The 25,532-nt window shown below is 45.1% G+C and overlaps 1 protein-coding gene across 1 annotated transcript in view; it reads left to right on the top strand.

Moving 5' to 3' along the window:
• LOC135898157 (uncharacterized) overlaps positions 1–25,532 on the top strand; it is a 121,626-nt gene that overhangs the window by 56,347 nt on the left and 39,747 nt on the right. Inside the window, exons 9-11 of the mRNA XM_065426941.2 lie at positions 8,354–8,377; positions 14,724–14,747; positions 22,457–22,552. Coding sequence (XP_065283013.1) covers positions 8,354–8,377; positions 14,724–14,747; positions 22,457–22,552 — 144 coding nt within the window. The remainder of the gene's footprint in view (positions 1–8,353; positions 8,378–14,723; positions 14,748–22,456; positions 22,553–25,532) is intronic.

Here is a 25,532-nt window from a genome sequence, read left to right as displayed (position 1 = left end):
TTTCGATTTTTTTTGCCAGTGGCATAATCTCCCGTTTGACCTTGCCTGCTAGTTAACCAGGTAATTTTATTTAGAGGGTGCCCTGAAACGACGTATGTGTGAGAACAACCATCAGAAAATGCATGAGTTGCAAGTAGCCATTACCCAGCTCATTGCACAAAAAAAGCAGAAACTCTCAAATTAGTTTTAGAATATTGTAACGCAGCACTGGAGGAACGTAGAAGAGAAAGAAGTGGCGTGAGTTTTTTTGGTGATCGGCTGTGTCGGACCGCCCCCTCTTCTCTGTAGATAACTGCATTGTACATCCGTAATAAAAGGTAGAGGAGTGGGGTTCTAGACGCCATGGGCAACCCAGTCCTACAAGGCTTCCGAAGAATCAGACGCCTGGCCTGACTACCACCAACGCCAACAAGCGTGGCCGATGCCCAAGCAGGCCCGTCAGCGAGACCGCCGAAGAGGGCGTCGATCAAGTTAGTCAGATACCAAGGTAACCTAGCTACTGAATGCCGCAAACATGCATATACTAAGGTAAAACAGATGAAGACGTGGATGACTGGCTGCGGCACTACGAAAGAATAAGCTATTATAACAGGTAGAGTACGCTAGCACAGCTTGTGAACGTAGCATTTGTTCTCGCCGCTGCCGCTTCACCTTGGTTTGCAATCATGAACGCGTGCTGACCGCTTGGGAAACTTTTGTTCAGGAATGGAAAGCCTGCTTGGACCACTCGGGCACCAAAAAGAAAAAAAAGCAGAACACACGCACTCACGCAGGGCCCGATTTCATAGTGAAACATGTACGACGAGTATTGAAAAAATTGTGAAGCTATACGGGCTTGTAAACGCGCAGTCTGATCAAGAAAAATGTGAACGTATGGTAAAAGGCATCGCTGAAGACGTGTATAATTTTCTCATAATGAACTACAACGTGAACAGGCGTTCTGAATTTAGACATTGATGCGGCGCATTCGAAGCTCTTAGGACCCGAAGGATCTCAGCGGATTGAGGCGCTTTGACAACATCACCACAGTTGCAAGTATGGCTGTCACCGCCTGCGATGGCATTGCCTCACTCATGCGTCGGGTAGTTTAAGATGAGCTAGCACGACTGCAGGACTTCAGGGAGTAGGCGATGGTTACCAATGCGCGTTTGACGAGGGCATTCCCGAACAGCGACCAACCTGGTTGCCAGAACGTCCAATCGAGCGCCGACTGGCGTCTGAAGAATCGAACTTGAGCAACACAAGCTTTCAGCCTCTACCGGCTAACCTCTGTCACCGCCAATCCTCAGCAGCCCATCTTGATATTGCGGAGTTCTGCCCAACACCAGGATGTGTTCCTGCAGAACACTGGATGCCACGACATGCTACTGCAGAATCATACCCGGCACAACATGTACTTGCTTCATTCAGGTTCAACTGTGACATACCAGTCTGATATGCCTGCGACTTCCGGGGCTATATTGCGCGCTATTGCCGTCGGCGACAGCGAGGGCAACGCTTTTCGGCGTACCCAGCTCGTATGCGCGAACACGTTCCTGGCAGTTGATTTCGGAGCGGGAAGGAACATACCGAGAAATGGCAGTGGATAGACTTGCATGAGGATGGAGTGCGGTGCCCTGGGTAATGGAAAGTAGTAGGGAGACAGTAGATATAAGAGTAGCGAACTATGTAACCGGAAGAGTTGCAGGGGAAGCTTACAATCGGTAGCTTGATGCCCCGGTCTCCGTCGTCTGCAGACACGTACATAGCAAGCGTATCTGCGAGGTTACGGTTCAGGCGTTCGGTAAGGCCCTTGTCTCTGGACGGTTCGCTGTAGTGAACTTGTGATTGGAACGAAGAATGTCGTAGACTCCTTAGATAGGCAGCAGATGCGGTGCGTTATTAACCGACCAGGAATACTGAAACGTATGAGTGCATCGTCGAGAAAGAAATCGGCTTCATCACAGCTGGTTAGAAGTGCTCTTGCCACTGCGTACCGCGTTGCATAGTGAGTAGCGACTGCAACCCTTCTACTGCCAGTGGTCTACACTTGGAAAGGCCCTAGAAGATCAAGTACTACTAGGAAAAAAATGATTCATCAGGAATTTTAAGGCGCTGAATGCTGCCAACATACAGTAGGGCAGAGGTCACAGCATGCTTCTCTGGCAGAGGTCACAAGCGGCAATGTACTGCCACATAGAACAATAGAGACCCGGCCAATAGAAGTGCCCACGGATGCGATGTGATCACACATGCATGAGACGCCTATATGTGCGGTGGTCAGTGCACTGAGAAGCTGTGCCAAAACAGTCAAGTGAAGATGCGCGGGACCAGACCAGAACCGTCAAAAAGTGTGCTGTAGCAGTGCACGGAGTCCTGAAACGAAAACATCCGTAGGAAAGGGCAAGGCTTTGGAGCATTGAGACCGTCTGTGATAAGCGCCAACGATGAGCCGCGGTGCTGTTTGGCAGCCATGGGGGCAAAGTCCGGAATGGAGGGAATGAAGCTATCAGCTTCTCTTGTAGTATATCTTGCATTGTCGACAACGTAGCCGATTACCTAGATTTGACGCTGCCCCAAGCACACTCAATGCGAGCACTGCGACATTCAACAAGTACGATCGACAGGCGAAAAACTTGGTTGCCAAAGTAGTTTAAAAAACACTGACATCGTTCATGTAGCGAAGGCCTAATGGACCACGTGATGCCTCGAAGAAGAGAGGTAATCATGCCCTCGACAGTAGCAGGTGCGCTACATAGGCCAAAAGGCATCGCTTTAAATTGATATAGGCCATCAGAAGCACCCAAGGGGCGGCTCTCACGATGCTGGTAGTCTACAATGATTGGCCAGTATCCTCAGCACAGGTCAACACCGGTCAAGCAGTCAAGCCCGCCATCAATACGCGGGATAGGATACAAATCCTTCTTGGTAATCTAGTCGAGAGCATGCTGGAGTACAATGTCTTCGGCTAATATATTTGTTTTGAGCAAATACGGCGAATGAAGCCCTAGGACTGCACGATGGCGTACTCTTGCCATTGCAAAGCATTTTATCCACATCCGGTTGCATGACAGCACTTTCCACAGCTAATACACGGTAAGACCCTCAGCGAAGGGGACTCGCATCGCCGGTATTAATGCGATGGGTGAAGAGGCATGTCTGTCCCAGAGGACGCTCGCCAAAGTCAAAGATATCTTTGTAGAAAACTATTTCGTGTCGAGGGGAAGCGGCCCGTGCCGGAGTGAGGTCTCCTGATATCACGCGTGCGAAGTGGTCGCAAGGCACGCGCGACGGCGGCGGCACCGGTTCAAATACGGTGCGGCTTCTGTGGTCAGGGCTGAAACCATTTGTCCAGCCAGTGGGGTCAGATCAGCGAGTGATATGCCACTATAAGTTTAGTCCAGAAGGCAAAACTTATGATGAAAGAGGTTCGGTGGTTTGTAACTGTCACCACCATGCTGGGTTAAATGATGTTGCGTGCCACGACTATTAAGGAAATAGGCAAGGCAGCATAGTGGCCATCGAGTTGGGGGTAAAGGGTGTGAGCTGGACGTACAGCGCTGATTGCAGCACCAGTCGAAGGAAGTTGACGGAACGTAGGCGACATTGTCGGAGAAGTAAGGTAGTTCTAGCCGAGAAGTTAAATTCAAAAATTCAGTTACAAAGATGATGTAATTAGGGCAATGTCTTAGGACAGCAAGAAGAACAGATGTGTGGTGAAGACAAATGATTATGCAAGCAGTGCGCATTAAAAACTCGGCAGGTCTACTACCGTCGTATACTCGGACGCTAGATAAAGCCGCGGGCGTCACGATTTCTCGAAGCGGTGGCGGAGTTTCTAGCTCACTACAGAGATTTGTGTGCTGGTATCAAAAAGAGCAATACCTGCCGCACCATCAACCAGAACCTCAATGAGGATGCCTCGTGTGCGAGGGACAATCAGACAATACTCAGGCCACGTCTTAAATGCAGCGTAACCTGCTGGGGCTGCACTTGCCAGTTTACAGAAAGGCCAACGAAGGGAGACCAAGAACGGCGAAGTTGGTTTGAGCAGGGCTGACGATGCTGGGGCGATGGCGAGTGGCGGGTCCGCTGTACAGATAAGCTGTTTACGTTTTGCCCCAGTATGCATCGTCTGTGTGTGTTCCCAGGGGAGTATCCTGGGCGGCTTACGCCTGTATCATAGCACACGGCGCATGGACAGGAATGTAGAGGGGTAGCGCATAGGGGGGAATACTGTGGTAACAGCGCTGCAGCAATGGAGACAGGTAGAGGCAGAGCAAATAACTGTGGCGACGGTGCCTGTGAACGGGGTCTGCGCGCCAATGGTTATACCGTCACGTTCGTCAGATGTGCCGGTGCGGCTGCAGTAGCAGTTGAGGCAGATACTTGAGATGTGTGGTGATGGCAGCGCCACTTGTGTCGGCGTAGTGAGTTGTCGTATGAAATAAATGTATGATTTCATAATGTATGCAGTCCATGTATGCATCTTATACAGTTTCGCTGGCAATCCATGCCCATATGAATGTTGCGTTCTCACGAAATCGTTTCCCTTAGAAGGACGTACAGCACTTCCGACTTCACGACGTAACGATGGACTATATGGTGCACGTTTAGGAAGACACCGATTATAGAGATGTGGTCGGTATGACGGTGGCCAACGACTGCTGCCATGGCGAGCGATGTAACCAATTATAGCGCATGTGACGCAGACGGGCCGGTCATTAGGTCTGCCGCATTCGGCTGGATTTCAAGAACGTGGCGTAAAGGAAGTTTCGGTGTAGCAGCAGCGACGAGTGTGGAGACAAGGTTACGAGCAGCCTCACTGTTAGAAAAGTAGGGTAAATGCCCATATTCATGACTCCCTGATAAGCCACGGCCCGGTTTAGGGAAATAGTAGGCTGGTTGTTATCTTGCCTACCACCATAAGGAGTTGCGGGCGCCGTGGCTTAGAGTTCTCAACGAACCATCCTGGCTACATTTTTCTGTAAGTCGTGGTTGATGTAGCGTGGGTACATCTTCGTAGGAGGATGTGATGCCCATATTGAAAATTCGGAGGAAGCGGTGAGTGATACGCTGACTTTTTAAATGCTGAAAGCGAAGACATTCTGCCATGACCGCCTCCACTCTAGGGCAATTCTTAAACAGTAGAGCATTGGAGGCGTCATCGGCTGTGCCTTTCAGTGCGTATCCCACATGGTCCACTTTAGGCACGTCCTTACCGACCTTGCGGCGCATTGTGGACACGTCCTGAATATACGCGATTTAAAACTTTGTGGTCGTCTGGACGTGAATTTCGAGTTCTTTCTTGGCCACTAGTCGTCTGATAGGTTTCCCACCTATACCGCGTCATTTCTGCTTACAGACGTCGCAACTTGTCAAATCTTCCTCGCGCGTCTGGAACGAGAGTCGCACAGCATCCCGAAAATAGAAAATTACAATCGCCGGCATTACCTATGGCCCCACTGGTTATTGTTACTGGCGCGCTCTCACTTAACCACCACTCGCCACGTCCGCACCGCTTGTGCCGCTGGATCCCCCGGGTTGACAAGGGCGCAAGTGAATAACCTTTAAAGCGACTTGTTCCTAGTGGGCCGCTTGGTCGTTCATCGTGGAGGCAGCAACGTGGAGTCATCGGCTGCGAAGATCCAGTTCCACTGTTGTAGCGGATTCACCGTACACCTGCACTAATGTTGTTAGCGGGAGAAATACATACAAGGGATATATTTACAACGCAAGGTGCACAACGCTGCAGCAGTAGTAGGGCTAGCGCGTTCTGACAAGATAGACGGAATATCATCGTCATCATCGTCTAAGCACCGACTACAGTATCGCTGCCTGTGACAATATAAAACATATTTATTCAAGGGACATTAATACCTGAATGCTGTAGATTAAGTGCAGCAGCGTTTCAGAAAATGGGTACGTTTTTGTTTCACTGCCCTGAATTAGCATTTTCTTTACATGAATGTCTTTATTAGTAAAGACTAAAGTTGAATAATTGCGTAACCACGTTATGTAACCCCACTGAAATGGCGAACAAAGCTACATGACGATCGTGTCTTTCTGGTAACTATTGAAAAATTGCACTATTCATTAAAAGCTAGAAATTTTCATACACAGATCAGATGTCATTTCACTACTCGCACTAAAGTGTTTAAAGAAGTACTTCGCGCAGCGTTAAGTGAATGTTCAATACGCCTGTTCTAAGACCTTGTGTTATTACTCACCAGATGGTAAAGTCAGCCGTAGAAATTTTCACTGTGAAACCAGAACCTTATTATCTCATGTACAGATCATTTAGACACGATAAAGCAGAGAGAATTATATTGATGATGTCAAATACAGCCGGTGTAGTTTCCTTTCAAAAATAATTTCTTGATTGTGGTAGTGGCCCTGAGAGCGAAGTGAAAAATTAGGTGCAGTTATTGTTAAAATATGTGGCATGTGGTGATTATTACACATCGCAGCTCTTTAAAGGAGCGTAGAGAAATGTAAAGTATTTTTGCGCTACTGTTTGGAAGAAAACGTGTGACTGTTTAAAAACTGTCTCGCTAAGTTATGAACTGATTTAGGACAAGTAGTTAAATTCGGTTAGGCTAGAAAAAATGGGTCTAGGGGCATTAGCCAGTGTTGCCGTTTTTGTTTCCGTTAGGTAACCCTATAGCTCTTCTTTTTTTTCCGAACAGAGGAGCAAGGGGAACTTTTATAACGTTCACTAGAGCACTAGATCCAATGAAATAGAACTGAAAATGTTTTCAAATAGCGTACTGAGTAAACCTTGTATCAACGAGTGCATGAAAGGCACAGTTAACTCCTGGAGGAAACAATTTAAGTAAAAGAGTTATCGCAGTTGGCATCAAAGATGTATGGGTAGAGATCGCTGTAGTTTGGTTTCTTAACATGATGACATAAAGAAAATGAAAGAATTAAATGTCGTTTAACGTATTTCCGATACACGACTTCTAATAGTAGTATATATTGAACACGCAAATTATACTAAATGCTCATGAAAGAGCAGAGAAACAATCCTACATTATTACCAAACAAGAAAATGGCTCATAGAAATTAGTCTCCTAATGTTATGCAAGCACTAACTATTTAACGTAAATGTACAGGATGTTACCATCGACAATGGCACCTCAATCTGGTGAATGGTTTCTTGTAACATAACTGAATTTCGTCAGCAGCACTACTTTGAACCAGTGCTTGTGGGGTAGGCTACCAGGACGCGGCCCCTGTTCGTTGATCTCATTGAGTGAGGTAACTACTGGGACCGCGGTAGATGTCCCCTCTACTACCACTACAAACGTTTTTATTATGTCTCATAAATAAACATCTTTTTCAGTGATTGACTAACGTAGTTCAAGAGAAGTTGCGATATTGTTTGCTATAAAAAGGTGATATAGACTATTTTTCACAAACAGAACAATTCCCAGTATGCGGCAGCGATTTACATCGCTCGTGTCTATACTTTTCCTATCAGTTACGTCTCATCACTTACCCATCTGTCGAATAGGGTTGGCGGAGCGCTGCTCATACTACTGACGAAGTGAGCGCAACACTAGGAAATATTTTGAGCATTGGATGTCATCACTGTGATACAGGTGATCGGTGCCAGGCTGGCTTGTTTATTAGTTCGGGAAGTTTATAAGTCGCGAAGTCCAGCTGGTTATTTCAATATGTCTACTGAATTGCTAAGTAATTATTCACTTTACTACAGACATTACGGTTGCCAAATTAAAAACGAGCCATGGTACACAGGTGTTATACGAGAACTTAACACCAGCACAAGTTTCAGGGTATCCGGCCTTAAATTTTTTGATTAAATGCATTGGTGCTGCAGCTATTTGCCAAAGCATGCGTCAAATAATTTTTAAATATAACGCGAACGCAATGTTGAAGATAAACGTACCCAAAACGCCACAAATGTTCGCATTATTTTCTAAACGAACATGATTTTATTACTACTGTAGTTCAATTTTGTGTTTGTAATATCTGCTAAGCTGAAGCATTGCAGAAGTTCATTAGTCAACTAGCTCAATTAGTGACCTGGATATTACGAGCGATGGTGCAAGTAATCTTCACTACTTCACGTAGAATCCACCTTAAGCCACGGAATTGCACAATGAACTCCATGCCATTGAAATGTTGTTATAAATAAAAAAATACAGTTACTGTCACCTATAGGCGGCAAAACTAGTTATAAAGGAATATTTTACTGCCGCGTTGAAACAATTACCGCTGTAGTATTGTTCTTGGGCTCCTATTTAGTAGCTTTTTTTCGTATCGCCCGCATTTTCTAAGCATTAGTTACATTAACTGTGATCAAAACCTCATATCTTTCTTCACGACACATGGCTTTTCTTATCAGAGCCTGGACCCCAAAGCTATTGTGGTAAGTGACCCTTCCTGATGTTTTGACGCCGTACTTCCTACACAAAAGCGCACCGCATGCTCCAGCAGCGAGTCTTGCCTAAATATGCCTAAATATTTACCATCACCTTGCTTTTCCTACAGACAATAGGAATGTGAGCGCTACTCTCAGAGACAAGCTGTGTATTCATGTGTGTGCTTTATCTTGATTTTATTACCGCGAAAGATGTATATGACTAATGTTCCCTAGTTCTTTTAGGCGTCCGGCAACAGAAACGGTCTTAGCGTTTTCTATGAAACCCATACCGGTGCAGTGTGATATCGCAGATGTCAAAATACGGAACAGGTTAAGCTGGAACCGCATGGCGCGTTTTTCGCGAGCGAAAAACGCGACGGGCGGCAAACGCCCGCGTTGGCGCCGACGCGCGAGCACCCGTACGAAAAAAGGAGCGGCGCTTTCGCGCCGCGTTTTCCGGGTTGCCAGACAACATAACTCTCAACGACATGTATTGTCTCTGTTACCGCATATATAATATGCCCTTAAACTTACAGAACACTACAATAAAAATAATTTGAGTGTAATTAGACAGCGACATTTCTTTCCGAAGTGTATTTATCAAGCTTAATTTCAAGCAGCAATATTGTGTGCGAAACTGCGACTAAGTACCTTCCGCATGCTGAGAAGCCGCTGCTTGTTTACAACTTCACATATAAAAAGGAGGGTCGGCCGCTTACTGCCGAGCAGAAAAGGCGATTGCTACTATTAAGGGGGATGCTGATACTGAAGCAATAAAAAATGCGGGTCAGGAGCTACATGTGGGTGCTGCCTGCCTGGTTGAGAAGAGAGCGAGCACCATAGACTGGTAATATTATTAGCAAATTGTCTTGCCAGTATTAGCAATGAGACGCGACGCTTCTCCACTTTAGTTATTAGTGCCTCGTTGAAGGTTGCTTTGTTCATTTTAGGTGAACACGATGCGCGAACGAAATCACGGTAGCACACGTTTTCCTTGACGCGCGCTTCAGTTCTGCCGAGAAAAAAAAAAGTTCCGCCAAGGAGGTTCCGTCGAGATGCGCAGAGAGTAGGGCCATCTAGTGGCAAAAAAAAGAACCAAAATGCCACGTGACCAAATGCCACGTGACTTGCCTGAACTCTGATTGGTGGACGCGCACGCGCGACGCGTTTTTTTCTACTCCGAGCAGCAGCACGCGGCGGCGCGATTTCGTGATGGATCCTGCTGGGCACGCGTCAAAATGACGCGCGCGTCCCACCATCCGCGCGTCAATCGCGCCTGAAATCGCGCCATGCGGTTCCGCCTTTAGAACACTCGCCGTGCACAATAGCGTGACGTCAATGTTATCGCCGTATAGATGCATCATAGGTATCGGTGCTAAAAACAGCTGCGTTATCAATGGGGCGGGCACGTGTAGTTCGTACACCCGAAGAACAACATGCGTACGAGGAGCGACGGAGCGAACAACAACGAGAATGGAAACAGCCCTAGCGCGAAACGACCACCGACGAAGAGCGTTCCCGCGATGCTGAACGAAAACGACAATCGCGAGCCCGGGCACCTCCGAACGACCAATGAGGCCAGACTCGCAACGCAAGAAAATGACAACCATTCCACTCTGTTAAGGTGGAATGGCAGCGAAAGAACTATGCTTTTCGTTCGAATGCTTAGACTGTCCTCAGCTTTCGCTGCCATTCCATCTTCACAGAGTCGAATGATTGTCTTTTTCAGTATATAGCTTCTGCATACACCGCCACCACAGAATGTTGCATTGGGCACTCCTTTATTAATATTGGGGATTCGAGGCCCTAATATCCTGTGCTGAGGAAAAGCCTTGCTTGCACCAGCATCTGCCAAACGGCAGATCGTCTTTGCGAATAACAAAGCGCTTCAGTATTGTAATTTTGACGAGTAACTTCAATTGCTTTGTGGGTGCAGCACCTAACTGAACATTTTCGTATTCTGCATTGTTTTCCTCATATTATTCGCTGTGGAAACAGCGACTCCAAGTTCCCAGGAACGTTGCTCGAAACCAGTACAGCGAGAAACAAAGGATACAAAAAAGTACTGGAAAACTTTTACGAATCTCTGCTGAATTCTTCAAATTTGCAGTCGCGAAGATTGTTGCTTATTAGGGCCTTTGCAATATAGTCTACATCTTTGAAAAATGTCGCAGTCTCGCCAAAATCGGTGGAGCGTCGATTGCGATACCAATTTATAGGCAACTATATACGAAGTAAGGATAGTCAATTTGTCCATCGCATGAACGTGTGACCATTCGCTTACTGACTCAATTAACAAGCATTGTCTCGCGCACTCAGTAGTAAGCATCAGCACATCTCATTTGATGGCCGCGCATAATCGAGCTCAAAACAGTCAAGTGAGAAAGTGCGAAGCAGCTGCGAGGAAATTGATTTTTGTGCAGCCATTCGCTTCAACGAAATCTAAGCGGTGAGAACGGAGAGGTAACAAGGCTGTTAGCCTTGGCTGGAACCAGACTCTGTACTCATCGCAGATCGCTTTCAAGATAGGACATGGTGGCAGCCATACGCAGCCGCCGCCCGAGTAGAACACCACTCCCTCCCTCGCTTCCTGAACTACCTCACGTGCGGCGGAACACGGCGCGCTTCCTTTCTGCTTTCCTGCGTTGTGCGCGAGATTGAGCTACAATCTTCAGCTCCCGCTCTCACGCTTTGATGCGCACAAACAGCACATAGTACGTGGCGAGGATCTTCTACTCCTTGCGCTTTAGTCTGAAGATCACGGTGATGGCGACTGCAGAAGGGCGCCTGCAGAGCCCGTATGATGGCTAACGCAATAAAAATGGAAGCCTATTCAATGCTACTCACATGCACGCCGTGTATTAGGTTGCATCGATAAGTGGCAGTTAGACATCGCATACCAATCAATTTAGTCAATCAGCCACTACATATTGTCGAGTTTGTTGCACTAAAAATTTCAGTGCCTGATGCCGATATCGGCCTAATTTCTTTTACAGACCTCCCTCAGAAAATACAAATTTATGGTTAACAGAAATAAACAATTTTCTTTACTCCTTATCACCAAATAGTCTTTTTTGTCTGGTTGGGGACACTAATAATTACGCGCTATAGCCACCAAAGCCAGTGGTTGGCGAGTTCCTTAACACAATCAAAATGGGGAGTCGTCCAACCATTAATGCCTACACGCGAGAGGAATATATTGGAAGCAAACTGGTGTCATCTTGCCTTGGCCATGTAATTCTAAGAGCCCTATTAACTAGCACCGTTTAAGCGCTAATCAAGTCTCAACTGGCCGATCATTATATTGTAGGCTGTGACATTGCGTTTCAGGTTCCATTTAGATCCCGCCTTAACCTTCGTGGCCAAAGTCTCCTTGATATAGCTAAATATGACAATCTTCTTGCCAATTATGATTGGACCAAATTTTTACATAATGTCACCACTCCCACCGCATACACGCGTTTTGGTAATGCAATCCGTTTTTTTTTAATCATCACCGAGAAAACAATCACCGTGAAAAAAACGCAACCACACATTTCCATGGCTAACGTGCAATGCACTGACGGCTCTTCAAAAAAAAAAAGATGCCCTTTGGGTACGTTGTAAGCGTTCCCCAAACAATACACACCTTAGAAATCTGCGCAGATCGCTCCGCAAGAGAATAAATGCCATGATTCGATCAACAATACGTCAGTATTTTACTGAAACCTTTTATGAAAGCAAGCACCCCCCAGAAAGACATGGTCAGCTACTAGTGAAGTATTTGGACGGAACACCAATCAACCTTCAGAAGATGTATTCGCAAACTATTTCGGCAACCTCACATCAGCTGTTCAAGAATTTATTTACTGTTTTTCTAAAGCAGCCTTCACATTTTCAGCCTTTTGCTCCAGATGCGTGTAGCGCTGTTCCTAATACCGTACGATCGCCATCCTTGTCGCCGGTTACTGCAGGAGTCTTGCACGGCATCTTATTTAGCTTTTGACCTACGAAACCACCTGGTATAGATGGTATCTCCATACATGATATTCAACGTAATTTTTTCGTGCTTGAATCCGTCCTTCTCTCCGTTATTAATATGTATGTAGATGATTCTGTTATTCTCGATGATTTGAAAGCGGCTGAGGTTAAGCCGCTCTATAAGAGTGGTTCTCAAAGCAAAGTAGAAAACTACACAATGATTTCCATTCTGCTTGCAATCAGTAAAATATTTTAAAAACACCTGCTCGTAAGATGGCAATTTACTAAATAAAACTAACGTTCTGTTACAGGCATAGTTTGGTTTTGTCCGCGGAAGAAGCACTATTTCCCTACTCGAAGAACTTAAGGACAGTGTCTGTTCAGCTTTTAATAATAACGAATTCGTATGTGCTCCTTATTTAGATGCAAGTAAGGCTTTTGATTCCGAATTCACACATTACTTCATGATAAGCTAGAAAGAATTCGTTTCAGGGGTCCATTTATAAAGCTGTTGTCTAGTTATTTTAGTATTCGCTCTCAGATGGTGCGCAAGGTGACTATAAGAGTACAAAAATATTGTTAAAACCGGGTGTTCCCCCTGGGGTCTGTTTTATCTCCGCCTTTATTTAACGTCAATGATTTGCCGCAATTTGCATCAAAATGTCGCATATTAAAGTGCGCTGACGACACTGTCCTTCTGTCAACTTAAGCATCCTTTATTGCATGCGTTTATAACCTTCAAACAGATGCCACGTCTGTAATGAGCTTGTGTACAGGTAACAGAATTGGAATGAATGGACAAAAGAAAAAAACTAGTTTTATTCCATAATTTCAATAAAATTTGATCACCTCGTTCCATTTCTCATTCACAACTTTATTGTATGAAGCGCAAATGCGTGCCAATAGAGTGCTCAACTAATGTAAAATATTTAGCCAGCATGTTTGATTCTGGTATGACATGGAACACCCATGTTACAGGTATTAGCAAAAAGCTTCGAACAATATCTTATCTTCTGTACAACTCTAGATACCTGCTCCCGTTTTCTGTGCATAAATCCTTGCTCATGCACTTGCGTACAGCTATCTTAGATACGGAATTACGATATTTTATCACTGTTCATACAAGGCACGTAAAATTGAATTTAATCCCGAAATCAATTCTTCGAAATACTGCATGCTATGACACCATTCCCCTTTATAATAATCCATTTTCCTTTCTGCAGTTGCCCCCATTTGATACATTATTTTTTCAAACTGTGGTGATAAAACATTTTTGGAACAGTGATTTTCCTTTTCCTTTGGTTCCTGTCAGACCACTCAGACACCATAATACGTTAACTAACCCGTGGTCTTATACCCGTTTTGGTCACTATAGCAGAAAATATTATGTTGCTAACGTTTTAATTCCTTACCCACACAATTGTACTCGATCTCGTGAAGACGGACACTCAAACTGTACCCCAAAATGAATTATTCTTCGGTTTAGTTGTCATTAGAGCCAGTGCCATAGTTTCGATTAGTTTAATTTGGTCTAGATTTGTGTGTATCCTGGTTTCTTTCCCTTTGGATCTTTTGTTGCTTGCTTTCGCTGGTAGCTCGCATTCATTTTTTTGGAAGGTTACTTTGCTTTGCTATGGTAGCCTCCTCTTGTGTGGTAGTTTGCTTTTGTTTTGTAGCTTCCTTCAGTTTATAGCTTGCTAACCTTGATATTTTTAGTACTTGTAGCTGACTACCGGGTACAGCCCGACACAGTAAAGGCAAGAAGCAGAAGACCAGGACTTAGGAAGAAGAACAGAAACAACAGGCCCGGCGACAGGACCGACGGACAGGCGCCGGTCCTGTCGTTTGTGTTCTTCTTCTTAAGTCCTGGTTTTCTGCGTCTTGCCTTTACTACTTCAAGTATGAACCAACTAGCCCAAGCAAGAGTTTTACAGCCCGACAACCCTTCATGGCTTCGGCTGGCCGGTTTTTTGCATTTGTAATATTTTTCATGACGTAAAGATTATTATTATTATTATTATTATTATTATTATTATTATTATTATTATTATTATTATTATTATTATTATTATTATTATTATTATTATTATTATTATTATTATTAACACCACATCGGATAATATGCAGCGATGCTTTTGCGAGAGTTGCACCACAGTTCTTGTGCAACGCCGCTAAAGGTCAGTGTACGTTGTTCGGCGGCGGGAGGAGTGCAAAACGTCTAACAATACCGTCAGTTATCGTCAGTTGTCGCTGGCATACGAACAAAGATTTACGACGTAATGTTCGAAGCGCAGCAGACTCCAACTTTAGCGCGTAAAGACTGTCTTCAACATTTACGCTTAACACTGACCTTCTTTTTTCTCTATCTCTCTTTCGCGATACGACACTACAGCTACAGAGCGTCAACTTCCTGCAGGTAAGTGCTGCTTATTGTGACACACTTTAAGAGTTACATGCCACATGTTGTAAGTACGGATATCGACCTTAAAGTTTCTGCAAATGCGCCGCGGTAGCCCAGTGATTATGACATTGTGCTGTTGAACGCCAGATCGCCGAGTCCATTCTGGCCAACGCGACCACGCTCCGATGGGGACGGAATGCCGAAACACTTGTGTACCGTGCAGTGGGATGGAAGGTAAAGAACCCTAGGTGGTTGAAATTAATTGATTCTGCGCTATCGTGCAGCTCATAATCAGATCATAGTTTTGGTACGTAAAACAATAAATTTAATTTACCAAGTGTATTTTCACCTGTTTATTCCTCCGTCACCTCTTCTTCCTCATTGAAAAAAAAACAAGTTAATTAGGGTCATGAAAGTAATTTCTGAATATTCGATTTGAGGCTTAACGTATGGGCTGATTTCATAACATTTCGCTTACTATTTTTCCGTCGTATCAAGTTCTTGGAGAGAAAGCAGTGATGGTTGTTAACCGTTAGAGAACCGAGGAGGGGTGGCGTAATGGGCTATTCACATGACAGACCAAATTCCGCGCTCCAGCCCAACATGGCAGAACAACGGCCCACTGCGCCGACGGCAGCTTATCTGCTTTGTCCTTGTGCGCGGCGGCATTCAGTGGCACTGGGCCAGGTAGTGTTCGTCCCCGGATTTTGGTCCGTCTTGTGAGTAGCCCAAAAGGGATGCTATCGCAGAAGTGCAGGAAGTTTAGGCAATTTACATTTCACTTGGAACGATATTTCTTTAGCGCAGTACATGCAGTGACTTCGCCTATGTATTTGATATTTGACAAGGCGTACAGGTTCAGTGGCTGGGCTTTCTACTGAGCACGAAGTCATGGGGTTCACGCCTGGTCATGGCGACCGTATCATGACCAGGACGGAATGCAAGAATATACGTGTGTCGCATTTTAGCTGCATGTTATTGAACCCCCGTGATCAGAGTTATTCATGAAACCAACACGCCCTGGAACTTTAGTGGCCAAGGCGTTGCGCTGCAAGACTTGATGCCGCTAGTTCGGTCGCGGCAGTAGGAGGGGCGCTTTCCAATATTGGTATCACGCAAAAAAAGGAAAAAAAAAACTCACAGAACCCATTTCACAAGGACTGTCTACTTGCTGCGATGAGCGATGAAACAAGGTTTGTTAAGCCCTGTTACAAGGGCGACCTTAACCGCGGTTAACGTAACTGCGGTTATCGCCAAACACGGGTAGTGGAGTTGCACGGCACGTGAAACGGTGGTTAAGCTACTAAGCACGGTTGATCGCCAACGGAACTTCGCCACTTCGGTTAGTGTAACCGATATTACGGAAACTTTCAAGATGGCAGACGATGACTCTGCCGAGTGCAGCGCGGGCGCTAACCAGATATTTTCCGAAATGCGTATCATTTGGCCTAATGCGATAACGGAGGCACCGATGCGCATCTGGGCGGATAATCTGGACATCCTGCGCTCAAGTAGTCGAAGCGCGTGCCTCTGCACCGAGATGAGGGCTAGGCTCGACGCCACTGTTTCCGGCTTCTACGGGCCATACTCGTGCATGGCATTACCCGTGAACAGGATAGCCCGTGTAACTCCGGCGCACTATGGTTGGCGTCCACCAAGGTTCAGCAAGTTAACCACGGGTGAGCTGCCCGTGTAACTAGGGTATTACACACCGTATTGTCACCCCCGGAATGTGTCATGAATGAGGCGTGTTCTGACGCCGCCGCTTCCGCCTCACGCTTCTCACTAGACACGCTGCGAAATTGAGCAATGTACCAGCTGTGTCCGCGTGTAGCACATGTGTGAATATGTATTCAGAGAAGACTCTCTGTATACATGTGGAGCAGTTTCAATTCCGCCCAGACCTGGGTAGCTTTTATGTGATTTCTTACATTCATAAGCGACAAATACCCAGTGGCTCACACGCAGTGACCCCAGATGGCATGAAAGAGCTTCGATGAAAAGTGCAATGTATGCTGTGGTACATAACAAGTGACGAATGATGGCCATCAAAGATGTTTGTTTAATTGCGGCACGTACCCAATGTCTGGTTCGCATAACAGAAGTTGGCGCAATGACTCACTTCGGACCATATTCAGCCGCGTAGCCGTCCAATGCTCGACCCATAGAAAATGAACTGCCCATTGACGGACAAATAGACAGACAGAGACGTACAGAGAATCATACAGACAGATATAGAATTAGCTCTCGGATCGCGTAGGATATTTACTAAGAATGAAGATGCCAATTGTTGCAAAATTCTTGCCGCCAGAACCTCACATTGAGTGACGTAATGCGAATCATTGTTGGAGTGCTCCGTGCACTTTCTGTGGTCTCTCTGTCTGTAGTCTCTCTATAACTGTTTTCCCGCCTGCTTGGGTCACTGGATTTCAATGATCTAATGGTTGGAGCATCGGGCTACTGTGATCAGGAAACCGGGCTCGAAACCAATCGCTGGGAAATATAGGTCAACTTCGTCAACTTCACTTGGTGTTTTGGGCATGTGCGACTGCTTGTGTGTTGCTGTTCTAGTAAGTTCTGTCGCTACAACCTGGATTACCGGGTATGAAAAGTCGCTATTGCACCACACTTCAGTGAGCCTCTGAACCTCTTAGATGTCAGTTCTGGCCGCTGGGAATGGCCCCAGGGTATGCGTCCCTGGATAGCTGCTGCTACTGAATAAACCGCTTTAACGCCAGCTTGGGTCTCTGTATAGAAATATGGGTATGTGCCGCTCTTCAAAGAACCTCGCTGACGCTAACTCCCTTTATCGGGCAAGCGCCATGTGTTATGTACCTGGTTATTGTTGAGGAAAAATATAACTTTTCGGGCAGTGCGGTGTCACAACCTCGTCACACATGCGCGACACACGCGTGGTGCTTGCTGCGGTGGCATTAGATGGCGCAATGTGCCCAGAGGAAAGCGCAAGATGGAAACCTGGCGTCATACACGCATCGCACGTTGGTGTTACAATAGTTGCTTCAATGCAAATCGCATTAACCTCAACACTGATCGTGAGCTTGGTTCTGTTCAATTTTTCGAGTCCAAAGAGGATGGCAGAAGGCCATCTTAATATTCTGGGCTACATGGTAGCCACAACTTTAGGTCTGCGCGAACAGGTGTTATCTGTGGCGAGAATTACATTGTTTTTATTGAAGGTGAAATATTTATGGGATTTCAGTGTTAGAGATAATTACTTGCATCATTCGCATAATGCTTACGTCAAGCAAATTGTTTTGTTAGAGTAGGGCAGCCCGAACCCCGGTCATTTGAATCGGCTAACGACGACGTGTGGCCTCGAAGCACTTACGTTTAATTACCTTCCTCGATCTCAACTATGGTCAGAAGCTTCTTGAAGCCAAGTACTCGAGGCGGAGAGTGCTAAAGAGTGAGGCTGTTGTGCTTAAGGAACGTGCTTAAGCGGTTTCATATTGCGAAGGACTCTGGTACCCGGCACTTGAGATATTTGAATGCTTTTATTGACTAACATTTTGTGGAATGTGGGCCGGATTTTCAACCGTCTGTCAGACCGTCTTGTGAGCTGATCCCGTAGGCAACGTTGCCCAAAATATGGGCCTAACCTGTTTCATAGCGCTCTTTAATGGGAATGTTGTTGCAATTTCTCCGGCGTTGGCAGCACCAAGCACACATCGCTCAGGTTCCTCAAGCACGGTAGCCGAACGCTTGCGCTGACTTTCCTACGAATGCCTCACCCACCGAAGATACTCACCATTGCTGACCTGAATATTCCGACTTGTAATTACCTAGTTCCAAAAGTTGGCGTTATATATTTTCATTGAAGAGCAGAACGCGCCTACTGGCGCCTACACAAGGACACAAGCTTGTTGCGAAGAAAACACTGAAGGCCAGCAAAGAACGAGTGGCGCATAGTATTCCAAGTCGACCTGGAAGAGAAACATTGAACAGCGGAACATACACAGTGCCACATACCCAGTCCCGCAAACTGAGTGACTCATGTTCGCGCCAACGAAGTTCGTTATGTGCGCCACGTTAGGTACACGGTGATGCATACCCAGTAAGCCAAGTTCGTCTGGTTGGTTTCGAACTCAGTCCCTTCATCACTGCAGTTCGACGATCAACACATTGAACCATGGACTACTCAGAGAACGAGTTTGAAAGTGCTGAGTGATAGTGGCACATGCCCGGTTCATTATTGGCGCCGCCTTCCAATGTGCCTAGTTGCTGACTTTGAGCAACCACTGCAACATAGTTCAAATCTGCTCAGATTTAAGGGGTATTTTTTCGTCATTTTAGAGCAGTACATTCGCAATGACACATACCTAGGTGACCATGCTACTGCACTGACGTCAAAGACGTTTACTGAAGGGCGCACGCACCTAGCAGAACATAACAAGGTTGGTTTTTTATGTGTTGGCAACGACACCGTGGCTGTTCATCGTGGGATTTCGCACTGCGAGAAGCGGCAGATCGAGCACGGGGAGGTTGACGTCACTTGGTCACGTGGGGTTTGCTACTATCGGATGGTTGCGCCGGGCGGAAATCGGAGGCCAGATTTTTCGCTTTATGGGGCACATAACGCTTTCGCGTTAAAATTGCATAGGCCAACGCTGTAATTAGACCACGCATGGCCATGCCGTTTGCCGTCTCGATGCTCTCTAGGAGAAACATACGTCGTTTGGAATCACAGGACACCAGAGTTCATTCCCACTGTCAACCTAAACTCTCTTAACATCAGTGCAGTTAATGAATGCTCATTTCTTGGAATAATTCTTGACTCAAACTTAAAATTTACGAAGCATATCGCCTATTTAAAGCGCAAAATTTCTCCCGGTATTAGAATTTTACTTAAATCTAGATATTATTTTAGCAAACCAACATTGCTGACCTTGTATTATTCTTTTATTCACAGCCATCTTAATTATTGCATTACAGCATGGGGTAACACATATCCAACTCATATAGCACCACTACAGCATTTGCAGAATCAAGCCATCCGGATATTGTCATTCAGCTCATTCAACTGCAGTGCTTCTGATATGCTTTTTAACCACTGAATACTTTCAGTAAAAAATATTGTTAAATATAAATTAGCCATAACGTTATTTAAGGTAATACGTAATCCTTCTCCAGTAAATATATTTTCTACGGCTACTTTGGTTAACTTGAACCGCACAAGGTTTGCAGCTAACAACAATTTCTTATTACCACTAATACATACTAATTATAGAAAACAATCTGGATACTTCGCAGCAGTATCCACTTGGAACAGCCTCCCATTAAATGTCAAGGACTCTTCTTCTTTGAGTTCCTTCAAGAAAACATTATTCACTTTCCTACTAGATAGCCAAAATAATCCACATATCTAAGCTATTCACCTCACTCCTGCTCATTTCCTTGCCGGTTTTTTTTTCTTTTTTCTTTAGTTTTCTTATTCTCTCATTTATAACCTTTATAAGTATTTTGGTTTATTATGTTGCGAATGCCCTAAACTACTGTTTTATTTGTACGACTAGCTATTGACTTCATGTTACTTTACAGTTTGTACTTATACTTTGAATATTCTTCATCACTGTGACTACTGTATTGCTGTTTTATGCCTTGTATTTTCTTTAATGTATATATTTTCTGTCAGGAGGTCCCCTTTCAGCCACATGCTCTGGGACCTCCTTCTGTATACTTATGTAAACATGTATGTCTCCTCCTTATTAAAGAAATAAACTGAACTGAAACTGAACTGAAACATAGCAGATGTCACGGGGTAGCAGGTGCGGATGCTGACGCAGTCAGCAGCCGGCCTCTCCACTTTCCTAGATAAGTTTGTCATGTCCGTACATGTATTTAGGCGTACTTTTATTGTCTCTATCTTAGTTTTAAAAGTAATTTCCTCAGAGTTCACAATGTTGACGTTCTGAAACTTGAAAGGTAAGGGGTTTTATTCCATGTTATTCACGGAGAAACCACATGTAAAAGCTTGGAGATATTGTCAATGTTCAACATTTTCTGTCATAAAAATGTAGTATACGTGTAGAACTACACACACATGTGGTAACATGTAGAACAATGTAGATTGACAGTGAAGCAGATTTTTGAAAGCAAGAAAATGTACCAGTCTCAACTGTCTTGCGCCTTAGCTCAATGCAGGCATAACATTTTGCAAGTACAATCAGTTCAGAGATGCAGTATCATATTTTACTTTGAGGCTTTCCTCGCACATTCCTATTTGTGTCGATTAGGCTACTTTGAAGCGACGATTATTAGTATCTTCTAAGGTTGTTCTTGTAGAGACCATACGTCACTGTCGCCGTCGGGGTCATTGCCCCCTGCTCAAACCGAAGCGCCTGCCCGACTAGGGCGCCACCGCTGCCGCTCCGTAAACCTGCTTTTACTTTTGAGCTAAGGCAGTCGCGTCTCCGTTCTCAAGCTGTCCGATCGGTATTCCTTGCTTACGCTAGACCGACCTCCCAGCAAGTGGTGACCCGGACGTGATTCGAACAAGCAAACTTCTGATGCCCACGCCGATTACAGTGCGATGTGTTGTCAGCATCTACTCTTTTGCAAATGTTCTGAGATGCCGTCTATGTATAATTACAGCACTTGCACTGCAGTAGATGTTTCCAGCGTCTTCCCTTGGCATTCGTCGGTATTTATATTCGTATAAATTATGGATACTCCCTCAGTGGCATGTCCAAAGTGCACAGGACGCTACTGTGGCAGTTCAAATACATGCCTAGCCTAGAAACTAATCATCACGTGCCTTATGTTCAATTGATCATTTGTTTACCCAGAGGGAGGGATGCCTCATACACTCTATGTGCTTTATTTATTATATGCACTGTTTCTACTAGTTGTAGCGCAAAAGTTAACTTGATTTATTATTTTACTTGAGGGATCAATGGAATGTCCTCCTGGTTTCTTTTCTCAGGATTCAATTTTTGCCAGTATTTGCCCTTGCGATTCTTCGCTATAAACTGTAGAAGGGGGAGTGGTGAATATTGTCACTATATAACATTGTCCGTTTCGACCCCTTTGCAGATTACTTTCCAGTATTGCATCCATCCAACCATTGTCTTCTTATGAGAAGAACAAGAAATTTAAAAGCGATTTCTCACTTCTTGCAAACGTCTCTAATTTCTTAGGGAGAACCAAGGGTCGATCAGGAATGACAAAGGTTTGAATCTGGTCACGCATTGTTCGAATTGCCCATGCAAGGCCGTCTTTAAAAAAAGCGAAATATTTTATAAGAAAATCAGCTTAACCGCGAGATTTTGGAAGCCTACTTCAGGCTTGTCAACTCAGGCGCATGCGTCAGCCAGACTTCTATCTCTGTGCATGGTAAAGACACGGAGATTTTGAATGGCAGGATAGGCAGACACCCTTTCACCACTTGTACGCGTCAGTTCCTCTCATTATCACATTCTCTGAATTTTAATCATTTGTTTGAAAAAATAAACCAGTTGTTAGACTGCGGTCGTACTGTGCACTTCCTTCCTTTTTTCTTTCGTCCGGGTTGTCTTGCCGAACCCTAGGAATAGGTAAAGACTGTGAAATTGCACCCCTCCGCCTTTAGTGATATGCTAACACATGCAGTCCGCACTCATGTCAGGCAAAAATGGGCGAACTTAGAAACACTAGTGACTAGTGTAGCAGTTTATGATAGCCTGTCGAGGTAGTTTCTTAAAATTGTTTGTTGTAAATTTTTCTAGTTGGCTCTGGAAAATCCGGCTGACAAGGGTAAAGATGAAGATCCTGACAAGAAGAACGACGAGCTTTATGAAAAAACTAATAAGAGCATTCAGAAGGTACGTTCACTTTGATTGCTCTCTGCTAACATAATCTGTCACAAGCCTTCTCAGGATTTATGTGGGCGCTAATGCAGTTAGCATTGAAGCAATGAAGCCAGACACCGTATTGGCACTGCCGAAACGCGTAGTCTGAGACATCTATTCAGATGCGCGGACTTTTCTTACTCATCGAGCTCCCACTGCTGCTTGTTGCAGAAACAGTTTGTCAATGTAACCTCATTGAAGTGGTTCAGACTATGGTTCAGACTATCGTACCTTATTAACGCGATAGCGTTAAGGAGCTCGTGTTGCAGAAAAGCCGGTGTCGTCGGCGCCGGTGTCGTCATCGGCGTCCGCGGCGTTGACCGTGAGGGATAAATCACGGCAGGCACTTCATAAATAAAAAGCAACTTCCAAGATGGGCTGGGTGGGAATCGAACCAGGGTCTCCGGAGTGTGAGACGGAGACGCTACCACTCAGCCACTAGTTCGATGCTTGAAAGCGGTACAAACGCGCTTCTAGTGAACGCGGTGTTGCCTTATAAACGTGCCGTAGAAAGTTATACTGCGGTGTATATCGGCAATTATGAGCATGTAACTTACAGAAGTCGCATTTACACGAGTAGCGAAGTACGTTTCCGCTACATTTCTTCTGCGCTTACCGCACACGCAGAGCCATCTTGCGGCAAACACAGAAGACCCCCTCCTTCCAATGTACGGCGCTGCCCCGACAGGTGGCGCGCTATGCGCGGACCGGTGCCAGGCGCGTCGTTGCCTCGACTCCCTCTCCCCTGACGACGCTTCGCCACGCTCCCACGCGGGTTGCAGAATCAAGCGCCGTTCCTTCCTTTAGATTACTATCTATCTATCTCTCTGCCCGTGCCGATCGCGACGTTTGGCTGGCGTAGATCGTTTCCCCCTCCGAGACACCGAGTTCTTTGGTTCGTTCCGTTTGCTCAGGCGCACGTTTCGTTGCCGCGCCGAACGCTGCGTTGCTCGATGCTCTCCGTGTGATAGGTGGCCGCAAAGTTCGATGCGGGGCGCCTCGTGAGTGATCCCTGCGCCTTAGCGCATTGTCTTACACCCCTTGGCGGGTCGATGGGAACACTGTCGCGTTCCACTCTTGAAGGCGAAGCTTAAGCGTCCTCCAATTTTTTTGGGACGCAGTCGATGAACATGTCGGCATGTAATGCTGATTGCATTAGCGTAGACAGTCCTCTCGGTCTTTGAGCTCCCACTGCTGTCTTTGGAGGCAGCCAGTGGATGTCCAACATTTTAGCTTGCTTCAAAAATTATTTTCGACTTTAGCTATCGAGAACATTATGGACTGCTGTACTAAAATGCCCATGATCAAAGTATCTGCAAAGTATAATAATTAGTTATGTGTATTTGACTCATCTTTAAAACTGTGTAAGAAAGTTAAGCGGTGATTGAGATACACGATGGAAAGAAAAATCAAGCGCTGAAAGGAAAAATTCAGCAAGAATAAAAAAGCAGAACTCAAGTGGTAAATTCCTGAACGTTCTTTTAACTATTTCCAATTATCTGCATGTCAATTTCCATGAAATGTCAAAAAAAGTAGAGAACAGTTTTTCCAAGAGAATGTAAACGTTAATTTTTTCCTCCTGCTACCCTCGCATCCACGCAATGTTTACCCTCGAATCCCTTGCAAGCTTCTTGCTCCGTGTGGAAGATTTCCGCTGGACTGTGACGGCAACAATTAGTTTCAGATACGCATGTTCCATGGATTATATTCAACTTCTCTCAGGTCGGGGTGATCGAGATAAAAGCCAGTAGGACGCTTCACACCTGTAGAAGCTGTTGAAAGTCATTGTGGTGGTTGTTTAACCTCAATATCGTTGCACAGGTGGTCGCCTCCACAATAGTGTGGGAATAGCGTGTGAAGAAATTGTTTGGAACCACAACAACAAAAGCTTGCACCTAAGTAACTCAGTCAATGTTGGGTTTGCCCTGAACCCATTAAAACCAAAGGTTCTTGCTCGGTGACCTCTCATTTGAAAGGAGCATACCCAACGTCTGGACTCTTGGAAGACTGAGCTTCAGCTGATATGGCGTGCACGAAGGCTCGATTGCATTTAAATCAAGCAACCTCATCAAGTAATACAAAGTTGTGGTGAACATCAGTTGTAAGGAGTCGATGCAAAAATGAAGCCAATAGGCGTACCATGTCAATTTTAGAATAATTTTCGAACACTTTTACTTGGAAGGGGCACCAATAATCATTCTGCTTGAAAATGGCATGTGAAAGTATAATTTTTCAGTTGCCAGGTAAAAACTTGTCTTTAATAAAAAGAGATATTTAAGGCATATCTCCCTTTAGATCTATAAAACAAAGAAACCTTTTCACGGATGAGTTACATGTAAGGTAAAGAAAGTAGTAAACAGCTCAGAGATTTCCAGAAATGCACCAAGTTGGGGCAGTTCTTTTACATGCCTAACGCATGCGAGGAACGAAAGTAGGAAATGAGGAGTAGTGTCACCCCTGTACTTTCTTGAGATAAAGACGGGGTAACTATATATATATATATATATATATATATATATATATATATATATATATATATATACGCACACAATATTGCAGCTCAGATTTAAAGAACGCCGCTAGACGGAATAACGCCGACCACCCAAATCTGACAAGAAGCTGCAAAGGAAACCCCCACAGGTGTACCAGAAAGAAAGCTTTGCAGCTGGGAAAATATTGGTCTTGTCCCGGGATTCAAACCCGGAATCAACGGCTCTCCGAGGCATTCGCTCGACTTACTAGAATAAAAAGGAGGCCAGGTGATCGCAGCGCGGAATAATCAATAACTCAATCATATGGATATGAAAATGGCAGTTGAGTTCTGAGGTCTTTCATAACCTTCTCAGAGGTTATGAAATACGGCGCAACAAAACGCCTCAAGCAAACACCTCCCCCTGTGTGTTTTGTGTACTATGCAAACAAACAGCCGTGATATACGCAAGGTAACGCTCAA

The sequence above is a fragment of the Dermacentor albipictus genome, chromosome 10, assembly GCF_038994185.2.
Source record: "Dermacentor albipictus isolate Rhodes 1998 colony chromosome 10, USDA_Dalb.pri_finalv2, whole genome shotgun sequence".
Taxonomy (NCBI): domain Eukaryota; kingdom Metazoa; phylum Arthropoda; class Arachnida; order Ixodida; family Ixodidae; genus Dermacentor; species Dermacentor albipictus.
This window is presented reverse-complemented; position numbering and strand designations above follow the sequence as displayed.